Source organism: Argiope bruennichi, chromosome X1 (genome assembly GCF_947563725.1).
Source record: "Argiope bruennichi chromosome X1, qqArgBrue1.1, whole genome shotgun sequence".
NCBI classification, from domain to species: Eukaryota; Metazoa; Arthropoda; class Arachnida; order Araneae; family Araneidae; genus Argiope; species Argiope bruennichi.
Genome location: NC_079162.1, coordinates 114,896,609 through 114,913,152, shown reverse-complemented (window position 1 = coordinate 114,913,152; position 16,544 = coordinate 114,896,609). Strand labels below are relative to the sequence as shown.

The 16,544-nt window shown below is 27.3% G+C and overlaps 1 protein-coding gene across 1 annotated transcript in view; it reads left to right on the top strand.

Moving 5' to 3' along the window:
* Nucleotides 1-16,450, top strand: part of LOC129959439 (uncharacterized) — a 44,193-nt gene extending 27,743 nt beyond the window's left edge. Inside the window, exons 2-4 of the mRNA XM_056072271.1 lie at nucleotides 6,517-6,600; nucleotides 10,619-10,771; nucleotides 13,188-16,450. Coding sequence (XP_055928246.1) covers nucleotides 6,540-6,600; nucleotides 10,619-10,771; nucleotides 13,188-13,393 — 420 coding nt within the window. The 5' untranslated portion in view covers nucleotides 6,517-6,539 and the 3' untranslated portion in view covers nucleotides 13,394-16,450. The remainder of the gene's footprint in view (nucleotides 1-6,516; nucleotides 6,601-10,618; nucleotides 10,772-13,187) is intronic.
* The last annotated feature ends 94 nt before the right edge of the window (nucleotides 16,451-16,544 follow it).

The window sequence follows — 16,544 nt, the reverse complement described above, 5'->3', positions numbered from 1 at the left end:
TTTCTGTATGCTTAATCTATCCTTAAAGTTTCTAAAAGATCTTTGGGAATACATCCAGAGGCTGAAGAAATGGAAATATAGATCTTCGTAAAGCCCAGTAGTTGTCAAAGGCGTGTGTTTCTATAGCCATATACTGCAAATTATAAGACGCCTATGAATTAAATACAATCTGAATGTAAAGAAATGTGATTGAATAAGTATAATAATAAATCTCCTTTTGACAATCCTAATTTATTCCTGTCGAATTTTCGTTTTTACTCATGTAAAAAGAACTTTTTTTCTGTATGCTTAATCTATCCTTAAAGTTTTTAAAAAATCTTTTGGGAAATCTTATCACGGCAAAACTATGCACAAAACGCGGAATGATGTGTAAATATATGAGAAAGTAAAGATCAAAACCTTTATTAAAAATCATTGATTTTCCAAAATGTATGATTTACGTTTCATATCTGAATTAATTTTGAGTCGCATAATGAATATATTTTAGTCAAACAGATTATTTCACCTTTACATTTTTAAAGCCCCTAAAAAGAACTTTTTTTCTGTATGCTTAATCTATCCTTAAAGTTTTTAAAAATCTTTTGGGAAATCTTATCACGGCAAAAGTATGCACAAAACGCAGAATGATGTGTAAATATATGAGAAAGTAAAGATCAAAACCTTTATTAAAAATCATTGATTTTCCAAAATGTATGATTTACGTTTCATATCTGAATTAATTTTGAGTCGCATAATGAATATATTTTAGTCAAACAGATTATTTCACCTTTACATTTTTAAAGCCCCTAAAAAGAACTTTTTTTCTGTATGCTTAATCTATCCTTAAAGTTTTTAAAAATCTTTTGGGAAATCTTATCACGGCAAAAGTATGCACAAAACGCAGAATGATGTGTAAATATATGAGAAAGTAAAGATCAAAACCTTTATTCAAAATCATTGATTTACCAAAATGTATGATTTACGTTTCATATCTGAATTAATTTTGAGTCGCATAATGAATATATTTTAGTCAAACAGATTATTTCACCTTTCAATTTTTAAAGCTCCTTTCTTTACACGGTAGAAGAGGAAATATCTCTCAAAGGCGACGGAAGCAAGCTAAGCAATCGTAGTTTCCCAGTCTTTGATTAATTACTGTAGTGCAGAAAACGAAATTAAACAACTCAACAAGAGGATTCGAATATAATATAAAATAAACTTTGTCCAAAAAGTTTTTTATACTATTATTATTATTCTGAACAGCAGATATTTTTTTATTTTAAACCTTTTGCTTTTTTTCATCTCAGGATGAATTATTTCTCAAATTCTCTACTAGATGGTGCCACTGATATATCATCGAACTTTAATCTAATTCATGATTAGTTTATAATTGTCATAATTATATCTTTTTAATTTTGATTATTTTATACTTTTTACTTTTATTTTATAATTTGATACCTCGAATATTATAAAACCAATCTTCTTCTCAAACTGACTACCAGGTGGTTCCACACGCTTAGAATCAAATTTTTAATTGAGCCAAACGATTAATTAATAATTAAGTTCCAAAAAAGCTAGAACAACATCATCGAAAACAAAATTTCAAAATTCTAGCACTTCAGGAAGCAGGTGGAAAAGGGATTATTCATTTCTGCCTTTTACAAACATGAAATATATTAATGTAGACAAAAAAAAATGTTTGATAAATTAAACAAAAATGATAAATGCAGATAAGTCTTTGAATTCCAAAATCATCTTAATTAACATGCAATTATGGAAATATAAGAAAATGAAAGAACAGAAAGCATATGAAAACACGCAAAGTGTTTGTCATCCAGACTGGTAATAAAGAATGGTTAAAATCTAACTAGTTAACTTTAAAAACTAACTATCACTATGGCAACCCAAGTCTCAACACCCTTCCTTCCATACATTTTAATACCCATTGGGATGAAGGAGTAAAGATTCTTAGATACTTTGAAACTAGAATACGAGTACTCTTCTAAAAATAGTAGCAGTAGTTGAAGATTGAGAAAGATTTAACTGTCTCTTAAGTGACGGTAAGAGTAAATTTTGTTAAAAATGAAGGAATTGTATTTTTGTCCAAACTGAGGTGTTTTATATGTTTATTTATTTATTTTATTGGTCTCAAATTTTGCTATAAGGAACTCGGAAAAATGAATGGTCTAAAGGATTTATGAAAAAAGGACTTACAATTTATTTAGGAAAGCAAATATTCTTAAGGCACTTCTGTCACAGTTTCTTGTCAAATTCAAAATATTCAAGGTTACTTCAGATAATAGAGTAGAAAGCTTAGATTTTTACATTAATTTATACAACTAAGACTTCCACTCTTGTAAAAATTGAAAAACGAATTTAAGGGAAACAAAAAGTAATAGTTTTATATTTTGAAATTCGAAATTCTCACCTTAGAGAAAAAATTTTACTACTACTTAAATAATTAGACATAAATACTAATAACAACTAAAAAGCATATTTCTTTTCTAAAATGGGTGTTTAACTAAACTTTAAATTTGAATTGAGATTCGAACACTTGATATTTTATTGATTAATGTAATAAGTGATAACAGTTGTCTGGGTTATTGAAGATAAAACTAAACTTAAACCAGAGGGTCTTGCCGAAACTTTTCCTACATTCTCCGCTTAAGGAATTGTCTCCCTTCTCCCGCATAAAGTTATGGAGCTTGGGTAGGACAGCAAATGTCCTGTATGGCATTAGTGAATAGTAATTACGAAATATATATTCTTTCGAATAAATCTAACATTTTGACTGAATCTATCATAAGAATGTATTTTGAGCATATCTTAGCCAACCGAATAAAACCAAAAATTGACACTTAACTACAGTTGTAGTCACAAGCTGACTTAAATAATTTCATTGATTCAAGTCATTCTGCTTCTAAGCTGTGTTTACATCCATGCAACAGTACATACAGACAGATGGTCAATCCTTTCAACAATGTGGTTCAAAATTTTACAAGAATATATATTTTAGATGCTAAGCTTGTGCACCAAATTTTATTTACCTAGCTCTTTGTATTTTTGAGTTATAGAGATCACTTGTAATTAAACAGCCAGCCTGCAGAAAAATCTGCACATCTGACCGTTCGTCCATATACCGAATTTCATCCATCTAGATCAGAATGCTTTTGAGTTATCATGTTCACAGATAGGCCAATGTGCTTTTCGAAATCGGGGGGAGTTCTGAAATGTGGAGATACGTCGAAATCTTGACTTAGAATTTTTTGTTCATTACAATACTTCATACATGAGAAAATAAAAATATCGCATCCTTACATTCTGTTTGTATTATTATATCCAAAAACTGAAAAAAGAAAAAAAAAACTTCTTTCTGGCAGGAGTAGTTTGGATTAATAGTTAAGATAATATCAAAAACTAAAAATAAACTATTGTCGAAGTGCCCGTGTTTACTGAATAACAGGTCTTCACAGATAACAATATAAGTACTGTGGTCTACACAGTGTAGCTTCTATTCTCCTCGAAGTTTTTACAACCCTTTATCGCCAATGCCCATTTACCACACAGCATCACCATTACTAGACCCTCCAGGCAAGCGAAAAACTGCAACTCCTCCAGCAACTTTCTTATCCTCATATTTATGGTATTCCCGCCAGAAAGGTTTGTATAGTTGCGATAAGAAACAATCGCGTCAGATAGTTCTTCAAATATCGCTAGAGACTAAAAGAAAATAAATATGTAATTATCATTAATTTATTATTAGGGGATTGCACTTTAGAAGAAAAACAATGCTGTTCAGTTTTCAGTTTAATTAACTATATAAACATGATAAAGTTATTTTCCTTAAAATTTTATGACTTAAAACAAAAAATGTAAACATCGTTTGAAAGATCTTAAGAAGTAAACCTTATAAATGATTTTGATTTCTTGGATTTAGAGATATTAAAGAAGAAAATATATTTTGAAAAAATAAAATGTAAGTAGAATTAGATTTTGAAAGTTTAGCCATAAACATCATTAAAGTGAGCCAATATACATTTCTTTTTTTTATTTCAGAGAAAAATCATTTTATTAAATTTTTGTTCTTATTCTTTCTAAAAATTCTAAATTTAATCTTCTTACTATGAAAGGAACAATGAACGAACTTTGCGAGAAATAAAAGTTATAGCAGTCATCAATTCAAACAAATGTTTAGTTGTTAGTATTAAATAATAAATCACCACTATTTCACGAGAATACCAAACTTAACTAAATAACTTTCAAATTAGATATTTTTAATAACATTTATTATTGAAATTTATTTTCTGTGCATGTTGTTTAAATTTTCGTTAATCAACTCCAGAAATTTCAGCCACTGAATTCTTTACCAATGCATAGTTTTAACCCAATAATTCCGTTCCGTTAAGAATGTTTTTATTTAAATTTAGTCCCTTTCAACCACTTAGTTAAATGTTTATAATCGACTAAAATAATTTAATTTCTAGAATGTTTTAAAAAGCTCTAATTTTTTATCAAAATTTTCACAAGCCTGAGAGATAATAACTACATTCTTATCTAGAATAATTAATGGTCCACCTCTGGTCTCGAAATAACTCAATTACTACCAATAAAATACTAAATGAACCAACTGCTCAGAAAGATCTTTAATTAATTTAGTTCTAGCATTTCCAGAAAGGGAAGCATTTTTCGTAATTAGTGCCTTTTTATAACTCGATTTCTTACTTTGGAAGCACGCCATCGCCGCAACTGCAAAACTCAATACAATTCTTTCATACCTTTAATTCTTGTGCTCTCATTAGCTAGACAATAAACATCCAATTCCAGAAGTTGTGGCTCAAAATGGTGAAAGATTGGAATGCATTCACATGATTTGTCGGTTCAAATTTCTTTAAGATCAGCGCTTTAACTTTATCTACCATGAATTTTAATTCTCTTAACTTTTTCCTCTGAATATAATTTTTCACTTATTTATTTATTTTGGATTATTTAAATTGTTTTTATAAAAATATTGTTATAAGAACCGTGATATATCAATACGACTTTCTATGAAATTCAACAGAATGATCTAAATTAAGTATCATCTTTTATATTCTTATCCTTGTTTTTGCTGTCAAAGCTAATTTTTTTTTTGAAAGATACGAATACATTCGTAAGATCGCTCGGCACGAATCTCAGTTTTCTCGAAGATAAATGTTTGAATAAATCGAAGTGGCCTGAATGTTGATTTTATTTTCAAATTGTATGATATAAAGTCCCTGTAAAATTTTTGTTTAATTGGATTTTTTCAATGCTTTTAGGAAAATTTTTAGTTTCATATCTTGAATCTTAAATTTTAATTGTGATTGTGTTTCCTTATGAGATTTCAAGGTGAAGAACATTTCATTCATAACGATTAATGTATTTTTAAGCTAACAATATTTATTAATAATTAACTTCGTTGGCATTGATTATAAAATAAAAAAAATATTAAAATTCTCCTTCTTTAAATGAAACATTCATTCCATAAAATTGCTACATTTCAAAGAATTCATTAAGCTTTTACTCTTTTATTTTTTCTAACTAAATCATACTATATTTTTCTTTAAAATTAAAAATTAACAAAGCATAAGTTTTAATGTTCCATATCTCTTTGTAAAACTTTATATTTAATAAATTATTAATAGTATTACAGCTAACTAAGCTAACTTAATTAACTATTTAATACTATTACAGCTAACCAAGCGAACTAAATTAATTATTTAATGTTATTACAGCTAACTAAGGTAACTTAATTAACTATTTAATATTATTACAGCTAACTAAGCTAATTTAATTAACTATTTAATATTATTACAGCTAACTAAGCTAATTTGATCAACTATTTAATATTATTAGAACTCACTAACTAACTAATTGTTAGTAGTATTGCAGCTATTGTCTTATTTTATAAACTGCTTAGTATTATTGCAGCTAAATGGTATGAACTTTTGCTTTTAATTTATAATATTCATAGCACGTTAGCTACCTCAAAGTTCAATAACATCAGTATCTGAAAAGATTTATCAATTTTATTCATTACAAAAAGCAATTAGTATAATGGAGAAAAAAAAAAGCACTAAATCGTCAAGAAATATAAATCCCCTATTCTTTTGCCTATGGTTGACATTTTAGACTCATTCATCAGTCTTCGATAAAAAATTTTATTTTATCAATTTCTTCCACCGCAAGTAAAAATCGTGCCCTAGTCACCTGTAGGACAGTGTGGTTTTTCTTCCTGTTACACGATGTTCATGAAAATGCATGATGACTCCGTTTGTTTTCGTGATGAACTGAGTATTCGTGTTACGTTTCCTCGTGTTACTGAACCACCTGCTCTTAGGGTTACGGAAGTCAAATACGTGCCACAGGGTAAGCGGGTAATTCAGTTACAAGACAGACGGTTGTAGTGTGTGGCCTTCCAGCTTTGCATCATTATAATCTCATATTCAATATCCATGAATGTTAAATAGCGTGCTAAGGATTTACATTATTTTACAAGTGTGTTTGTTACTTTTGTAGGTGTGAGCGTTCAGGTGATAAAGATGGATTCAGTGTATTACTATTTTCCTCTTTTCACAATTTTAGGCTGTCTCATAACTCAAGGTAAGTTAATTAAGTTATTAACATGCAAATTATTTGTAAAATAATTTTCATAATACGATTCGGATGAGCTTTAATTTGAATTTAACTGGTTTCTTTTTTCTTATGCACCTGTAAGTATGTAAAAAGCAATTCATTTTTTTCTGACTAGACCAAATCAGTCATAGTCACAGCCACAATGGAAGATAAAAGTATTTAAAAATAAAACTAGCTTTTAGCTTCAGTAATAACAAATATTTTGAATGAAATTGAATGAAACTTCAGAGCAGAAAATATTCGCATGCAACATAACCAAAATTACTTTTCGTCTATTTTTTTATACAAAATAATAATAAAGCTCCTGAAATTAGAATATCAAATAAAATGTCTTTGTAGGATCTTTTACATTTTCAGCTATAGGCAAATCCACTGGTTCAAACTATAGGCAAATCTATTAAAGTTTATCCTAGCTTTTTGGAAGAACCTTTTGTTAAGAGATAAAATATTCTGGATTTTTTCCTCGGTATAGCATAAATTTCAATAAATACAGAAGAGATGTTTACTATTTTATCTCAAAACAGCTCCATAATAAAACAGCGGGCTAAGGAATTAATATTCATTCATTCATACTTTGAATAAAAATATTTGCATAAGCAAAGAACTTTGCTTCGTATTTGTCAAAATTTCTCTTTGTTGAAAATACTCTTGAATTTTCATTCAAACTTATTTTTTTACACAGAATTGAAGGCTTAAGAATTCAAAATAAAATACCGCAGCTAAGTAACATTATATATTTACAATAAAGCCTAACAATAGAATATTCAATAATTCCTGTTTTCCTCTAAATTAAGTGCTCAAAAATCATTTTACATTTTAAAAATATAAGTTATTTTTTATCAAAATATTCCAAATCTATTGTTATTTAATCATTCATAAATTTATTAAATGTTCGCACTTTCAAATATGTTTTGAACTTTATCATTTTGGTAAAGAAAAACAGAATAACAATGAAATACTCTTGTAGATCAAGGTATATGAGATTTGTTTTTCCGTTATAGAATTTTTTAAATAAAAAAAAATTTCCAGGGCTTTTATTCTTTCTACAGCTTTTTACGTTCATTCTCCTGATAGTTATTTATCAATTTAAGGTTATTATTTATGAAAGTAAAACTTAACATAAAAATTGTCAAGGAATAAATTAAAAGTTTAGATTATTTAGATTAGAAAAGTTTTAGTTTCTAAAATTCTGCGAAGAATTTCCAAAACAGTTAATATACTTTAAATTGCATTTTAAAGTAAGAAATAAATTCCTAGAACTAAGAATTCAATAGTAAACAAATTCCTAAAACAAAGAATTCAATAACATTTCAAAGATCTGATGAATATATTTTTACGAATCAAGAAAGTTAATATTTATATTCCAAATATTTACATTTATAAAATGTTAAAGGGGATTAAACTACATCTTCTTCCTCAGTAATTGAATTCTCTGGTATTGGAAGGATGGTTTTTGAATTTTAATAAATTCAATTTTGATAGAATTCACATTTAATCCCTAATGCAGTTTTATTTCCTAAAATTCTACAAAATTTCTGATTATATATTTCACTGAAATAAACAAGATGTCAATTTCTGGGAAATGCAGTCCCTTAGATTATCTCTTTTGATAAATATTAAGTAAAAAAATATTTATCAGAAAGCTCAAAATGATTTTTTATATAAATGAAAATATGATGTAAGACGCAGGAAATAAGTTAATAAACCATTGTAATTTTAATATGCCTTAAAAAAAAGATTTTTCGGCGAAAATGATTGAACACCTAATAGCCTTAGAAAAAACTATTAAAATTCAGTAATGAATATTATTTTTTTAATGGTCACTTTAAATAAACCTACATTATGTAACAATAAATAAATAATATTTTAAAGAAAAAATAAAGCACTATAAAATTATTTAAGAAATCAAATTAAAATAAATTAAATGAAAGCAGTTTTTAAAACACTGTTTTATCAGTGTACTTAAAAAAGAATTTTTTATATTTATTACTTTCATCTATTTAGTGCTAATTTTTAATTCATTATTATAAATATTATGGAGTCTTAAAATCAATTTTTTCCTTAAATCTACTATCAGAGGGCGCCCTTCGTTTGAAATTAGTACTGAATCAAATGAATCTATTAACTTACAACTAAACCTTAAAGTTGTTAAAGTAGTGAATTGCCATCAAGAATACACAAGTGTAGAAGATTTCAAAACTTTATCTTATCGAGATATGGTTGAGAAATTTATTGCAAAATTTCATCTTGAAAAGAAAGGTTACAAACCAAGTTAAATAAAAGTGCGTGAAACAAAAGCAAGAACGAAAAGGCAATAAGTGATGGAATTTAGATAATACACAGAAAGCTAATATTTTATTTTATTTCCAGAGTACCTTCATTAAAATGTAGAAAAGCTGCTGAAAATTTCTAAAAAATAAAAAAAAAGATATTTTGGATTAATAATAAATATTTTTGTTCATTCTTTAAATTTCAAAGAAGGCTCCGAATATGTATATTTACATATTCAAATCAAAATTATATTCGACGTTAAATATATTATCTAATATTGGTAGCTTCTTACCTTTTTAACAAATTTTTTATACATATTGATAAGAAGTTTAATTATACAATTATTGAAACATCTAAGAATAATCATTTTATTATTCTGAGGATTTGAAAGTAATTTTAGGTTTCTTTTTTTCAATCTTTATAGTTAATAGATGAGTATGTTTGTTCATTTTCCCTCTACCATTTCTTGAAAATAATAAAATTGTTTTTGCAATATCATGCTCAACGTAAGTAATTATATTAAAATGAAATACACCCTTTATAGAGTAATAACTTATTTTTACTCACGTTTATTAAGTTATAGAATTGCTATAAAAGCCTTGGTATTCTAAAGTAGGTAATAACACTTCTTTATTCGTTTATAAGGAATTCTAAAAATTTAGTTCTGAGTTTATAAACAGTGCATAATAAATATATTAAAATTAATTTTGTTGTTTTCTACGAAAGTATAACTAAATTTTTATATATGAATTTTCCTAATGCAATGAAAGATGGAGTTAAAAATTTACTGTATTGAAAGTTTTTAGATAACATCTCACAAAATACTCAGTAATGAAGTTTTTTAGTATATTAAAAAGTAAAAAATAATCTGTTAATAAAAAATCTGGAATTCTCATATCGCTAAAACTTGAAATTCCGACAGAAATACTTTGGATAAATAGAAATTTTAATCCCACTAATATATTTTATTTTTTATTGGATGAATAGGAATTCTCTATCTTTTGATATTCATAATAACTTAATTCCTTATATCTTTGTTTTGATAGTATTATAACTTTTGTTTTAACATCCAGTTTTTATATAAAATATCTATATATTAGAAAACTAAACAAAAAAGGTTATATTTTAATATTTTATTTTATTAAATATTAATGATCCGCTCTGGCTTTCAATGCCTCAATTCTCATCGATTAAAGATCATTAATTCATCATTCATGATTATTAACTTAAGAGATTACAAAACTACAAAAGATTAATGCTAATAATTTTACGCTTGTATCATCAAATCATCAGAGATTAGTTTCTGATGATATGGAGATTAGCCTGCTGATATACAATCAGACTATCGCTCCACCTCATTCAAATATCTTCCCTGGTTGATTACAAGATTGTTTCTAATTCCCTCTAGATTAGAAGTTTCCAACTAGTGGTATGCGTGCAACAGGTTGGGAATTTATTACAATTTACAAGCATGCAACAAATGAGAGTTTATACAATTTACATATGAAATATATTTCTCCTCCAAAATTTGCATCAACCTACTCGGTTATGATTTATTAACAAATAAAAATATTCAAAAGAATTTATATTATATACTTAATATGCCAATCGTATGGAAATTCAGATAATTAGTAACTTTATATGCTTTCCTTTATTTGAATGGAAGTTATTATAGTTGATATGAGTGCTTCATAATTAAATTTATATTTTCTAGGAAATTGCATAAAATGCTACATTTGTAGCTTTTCCCCGTATGACAGGAACAACAGAACAGACAAGTGCACTGAGGAGAATTTTCAACATCAGATGGTGTACAGTGACGAATGTAAACTTGGATGTGAATCCGTTATCCAGTATGATGCAAATGGTAAGCTAATATTATTTCACAAACCAACTCGATTTTGGTTAAGATAGATTAATTGAATAACACAAGAATGAAAGATAATCCACAGTAAAAGCGTCGCCCTGTCTGCCATCTTTCATAATCTGAATGACCAGAATCCTCTCTTCTGGCAGAAGTACAGGATTCACTGAATGACAGCACCGCAGATAATAGAAGTATTGTGATATACACAATACAACTCTATTACAAGATGGTCCATGTACAGTCTGCTGTTGAAGTAGGTAAATCAACTGGCAAAGGACGCAACGCAAAATGGGCAATTTTATATGCAAACAAAGATACCAAAACCACATATAAAAGCCCTCCTCCGGAAAGACATGCTTGAGGAATGGCAAGGATATTGGAGCAATGGTGTCACAGGCAGAAAAATTTTTAATATCCTACCCTCAGTCAACCTTAATCCCACTAACTGGAACAGAGAGGAAATTATTTTCTTCTCAGAACACGGCCCTTTTCCTGCCTACCTCAAAAGGTTCAACCTGTCTGAGAGTGACCAGTGCAGTTGTGGTGGGATAGGCACCGCACTTCATTATGCTACGGAATGCATCCTTACAATCTCCTGGCATATGAAAAAATCATCACCAAGCCATGAACAGGAATGGCTGAAAAGAGTCGCCGGCAACTTCCTTTCCAGGCAAAAAATACACAGTATAATTAAATTTATAAGTGGAAATAGAGACCTATTCTCGCTTCCATAGCACTCAACATCAAGTCTCATACCAAAAAAGACTAAGGGGAAAAACAAGCACTGCAGTCTCCTGTCACACATTTCAATCAAACAGAGATTGTCTACATTTCCATTTCTCAAATCATTTTCGATCTGATTTTTTTTAAACTGCATCTTGATCTACTATAACATAAAAAATGTGAACACAGATTATATGTATATTTTTACAAATTTTATATCTCAATATGCATTATATTTCTAAGTTAATTACTACAAATTATAATTCTAAGTTGAAAAATTATGTAAACGGTCTCATCATAATATAATTTTTTATATAATTGTAAATTTTGTAAATAGTTATTTTTGTTTCGTTTTCCTACTGTAAATATTTTGTTAATTAAATAAAATTCCCGTAACATGCCTACCAAACCGTTCAGTGACCAGAATGGTCACGGATACGGGGGTATGAGACGGCGTTCTGTTCTGTTGAAGTAGGTATGTACCAACGTCGGCGATGGGTTCGTTAACGGAGGAACACCATCATTAATGTACCTTCCAGAGAAGCTAGAATTTGTTTACCTCTCCGATAATTTCTGAACCTCTATATCTAAGTTCCTCAAGACTTTAAAAAGTTCGTATTAAAAAAAAACTGTTTATAAAAAATAATCGGAGTAATTAAAATCGCGTAAAACGGGGGAAGTAACAAATATTAAAAAACATAATTAAAAGTTATGGTTTTTGAAATTTGAAAAAAAACAAAAAAACTAATAGATTAAAATATGTTCCTTAAAATTTTCTTCATTATTACTTATTTTATATTACTTAAGTCTATAAGATATTTTGTAGGTCACGAGGATAACGTTTGATTCTATTTTTTAAACTTGGTTTTTTTGTTATAATGGTGGAATTTTATGCCAATTTTTCCTCCGTTTTACGCAGATTTCAATTTCGCCGATTAATTTTATAAACATTTTTTTTAAAATAGGAACTCATTAAAGTATTAAGGAATTCATATATAACATTTTTGGAGATTTAGGCAAGAATTTATGATAATTCATAGATAAAATGTACACTTTCAATGTTTTTAAAACATAGTTATAAGTCAATTGATAAACTTAGCTAAATTGTTAGCATACAAGCAGCGCCATCTCGTAGCAAATTGGAGAGTTTATTTCAAAATTAAAAAGTATTTACGATTAGGAATTAGAAAAAAAAAAGACTAAAAAATAGAAAATAATTTAGAGGAAAGAAATTCTACCATCTATTCTTCTAATAAAGCCATATTTTTATATGATGGTAATTTTTTAGGAATTATTGTTTGTTAGATAGATTTTGTTTCAAAATATTACTTACGAAAACTTTTTAATGATCTATTTCTCTTTCAGATTAAATTTATAATTATTTATGCATTAGAATAAGGTTTTATTATGTAAGGTGATATATTTTATCCCTTAAATGTACATGCTTTATTTATTTATTTTATTTTATTTATTTATTTTTTATTATTATTATTTTATTTATTTATTTTTTATTATTATTATTTTATTTATTTATTTTTTTATTATTATTATTTTATTTATTTATTTTTTATTATTATTATTTTATTTATTTATTTTTTATTATTATTATTTTATTTATTTATTTTTTGCCAAAACTGTATAGTCTGTTTTTGGTAGTAAATCCTAACTTAATAAGATTTTTATTTTTTCTCAGATGAAATGGAGCAGTGGAAAAGAAACTGCCTCCAGGAAGGTCACAAACTGACCAACGACTGCGAAACCGAGAAGACTCCAGTCCTGAGACTAGTGCGTTGCACTTGCGACAGAGATTTGTGCAACTCAGCAGTCACAATCCAATCCTACTCTTTGCAATTACTGTTTGGCTTTATGACTCTAATATGGAGGTCATATTCTAATTGATAAAATTATCTCTGTAAATAACTCTCCTCTTCAATTCCCCTGTAAATTTCTCTCCCACTTCAATGTTGTGCTGTGATGATCAATTGATCAATGAACATCAATCAAAAACTTGGTTGTAAAAATGTCAACTTTGCAAATGAGAGACCACAAGCATCAGACTGTGGTTATCATTTTTTTTTTCTGTAATGTAAATGGGATCAATAAATAAACGGACAAAAATATTTTATATAAAATAAAAAAAAAATCAGAAAAATACTAGGAGATTATGTCTCTTTTACAATTTGGTGGCAAAATATCTTAGCAAGAGTACAGATATATGTGTTATGTCATCGTTGGTGTCGTGGATAAATGTTACTTGTGTCTAATAAATATATAAATGTGTCAAGAAATTGTGTTCGCTTGGGAAAAAAAAAAAACATTTTCGTTCCAGAGTAATCTGTGAACTGCTAAAGAATATTGTGTGCTCCAAATATATTAGCCATTTTTTGCAAACATAGTTGTAGAATGCTGAGTTTTTTTACCTTCGTTTCTATGTGAATGTCATTTTATTATAAAACTTATATATATTTCATGTTTCTAGATGCTATTGTGGAGAAAATATTCAAAGCTGTGTTTGTTGTACCTATCTATGCTTGGATTTAAATACTGATGCTATTAGTACTTTAGATAAATGGATATTTGTATATAACTTGATGCTATTAGTACTTTAGATAAATGGATATTTGTATATAACTTGATGCTATTAGTACTTTAGATAAATGGATATTTGTATATAACTTTTGACTCTTATAACAAGAATACACACTTCTGACCACGATATATTTTTCAAACAAAGCACTTTGCTTATGAAATTTAATTTGATCTTATAATATTAAGCTATTGTATCCAAGAAATATTTTATAAATTCTAATTCAATACTCTTCGGCTAGCAAATAATCTTTTAAGAATTCCTCACTCTGTAAAAAGTAGTCACAAAAAATGTGTGAGAATACAATTTTTTTTATTATCAAAGAATCTTTATGAAACCTCATAATCTTGTTTCATTATTTATAATTAAAATGATTATTCTAAGAGTGTATTTTGTATATGTTTTGTTGGTATCAAAAGTTACTGTGTTTGTCAGTGACTAAATTATTTGTATACTTTGTATACTGTACGTTGTATACTTCGTACTCTTTCTGGTTCTTTTAATATTTTTCGTACTTTATTTTAGTCATATTTTTAGTGATGATAGTCATATTCGACGCAAAGAAAATTCTATTTTTCTTTGATAAATTGCCTAATTTACCTTTAGATATAGATATCTAGTAATAGACGAAGATAAGACACGTCGTCTTTTATAAAAAGAGATTGTTTTAGCTAAAATTACAAAACTAATTTTGGAAGCGGATCTACATCTATAATATTTCATACACTTAAAAATATCTTGAAACATGGTATTTATAAACGGAACATGAATATTATTATTTCAATTTAAATTATGTAAATTTCAATGAAATCTGATGGAAGTATTTTTATAACTGCGCTAAAAATGACACAAGAAGGAATTTTATACAAGAATTATTTTGTAATCCGCATGTTTCAATAATTGTCTCCTCATTGATAAATATTGCAGTATGAAAATTGTTATGGAAACAGGTGCGGTGATCCTTTCTTATATAAAAATATGATAAATAATTTTACTTTTGTTTATGAAGTACCCTCTAAATATGCTTTGATAAATGAATTTCTTCAGAGTACCACCGGAGCAACCTAGGCTTATGGAAACATGCGACATCAGACCTGTTATCTGGGTCAATGTTGCCAATTTCCTCATATAATATATAAATGGCGCCATTTGTTCTTTTTGTTGAATTTCTTTAATTAACTCATCCATCTATTTTTGCTTAAAATTATCACATGGTATAGTAAGGAATGTTTAATATGGAACAAAAGATCTATAAAAACTATTTCATATTTAAACGTACATTAGTTATTGATTTCTTCTTATATTAAAAAAAGTATAACATAGTTATTCTTCAAATCGTTTTTTAATTATTATTTTGTATATAATAAATGATTTGTTAGTGGTGCGTATAATATGTACTAGTTTTGACAATTATTTGAAACTATAAATATGTCATAATGGACAAGTAATTAAAGAGATAATTATTATAATGATTTTTTTTTTTTTTTTGCTTTATGAATATTTCCAGATTTTTTTAATGAAAGGAATACAATTTTTGATACGGATTTTGTTAATGTAGTCTCATATATAACCATACGTAGATTTTAGATAGTTATAATAGTTAGTGAAATCTTTTGTATTTTGAATCTAAGGTGTCGTTTTGAATCTATACTGTATAGCTTTTACGGAACTGCTTTTTAGAATAGTATAAATTTTTATCCACAGTTGTTGCTTAATATGACAAGCTTGTAAAATATTTCCTATGTAATTGTTATAAGCATTTTAAGATTTCTGCACAGTTGATCATGAATTAAAAAATGTGTAAAATAAGTTGTGTTGAGAGTGTATTTATGTATATTGTTATATATCAAGTGAATTAAATTTAGCGCTTTTAAAGTGTATGCAAAAAAGCCTTTAGAAAATGCTAGTTTTGAATGGCTGAAAAAAAATGCGATTGTATGATTGAGTATTTTTATGCTTTTAATGGCTGCAATACTTACTCGTAGAAATTTCATAAACATTTTTTCGCACGTTTGCAAGAAAATTTACCCAAGAAATTTTTAATATCTTTAAATTTGAAAATGTATTTTTAAAATGTGATTGTAAATTTCAAACAGCTGGATGTCATGTACATAATTAGAAATTTATAGCATCAATGAAATATAAGGCTTTGGCATTTCTTCTTCATATTTTAACTGTTGCTGATTGTATGACAACAATGCCTTAATCAGAGAAATTAGATTATTGTATGATTATTATTATTTACGGAAGCTGTTATGCAATATGCGCTGTCTAATAGTTGTTGTAGTTGCAAGCAAATATATGTATGTCTATGGCGTGAAAAATTCCAATGTAATAGAAAAATGTAGATTCTGCTGATAAATAAAGACTTTCTCGGTCAATATTCTCTGTGTTTTTGAAAAAAAAAACCAAAAAACATCATTCATCTTAAAATGTTGTTGAATATTTCAAAAGCAGACATAA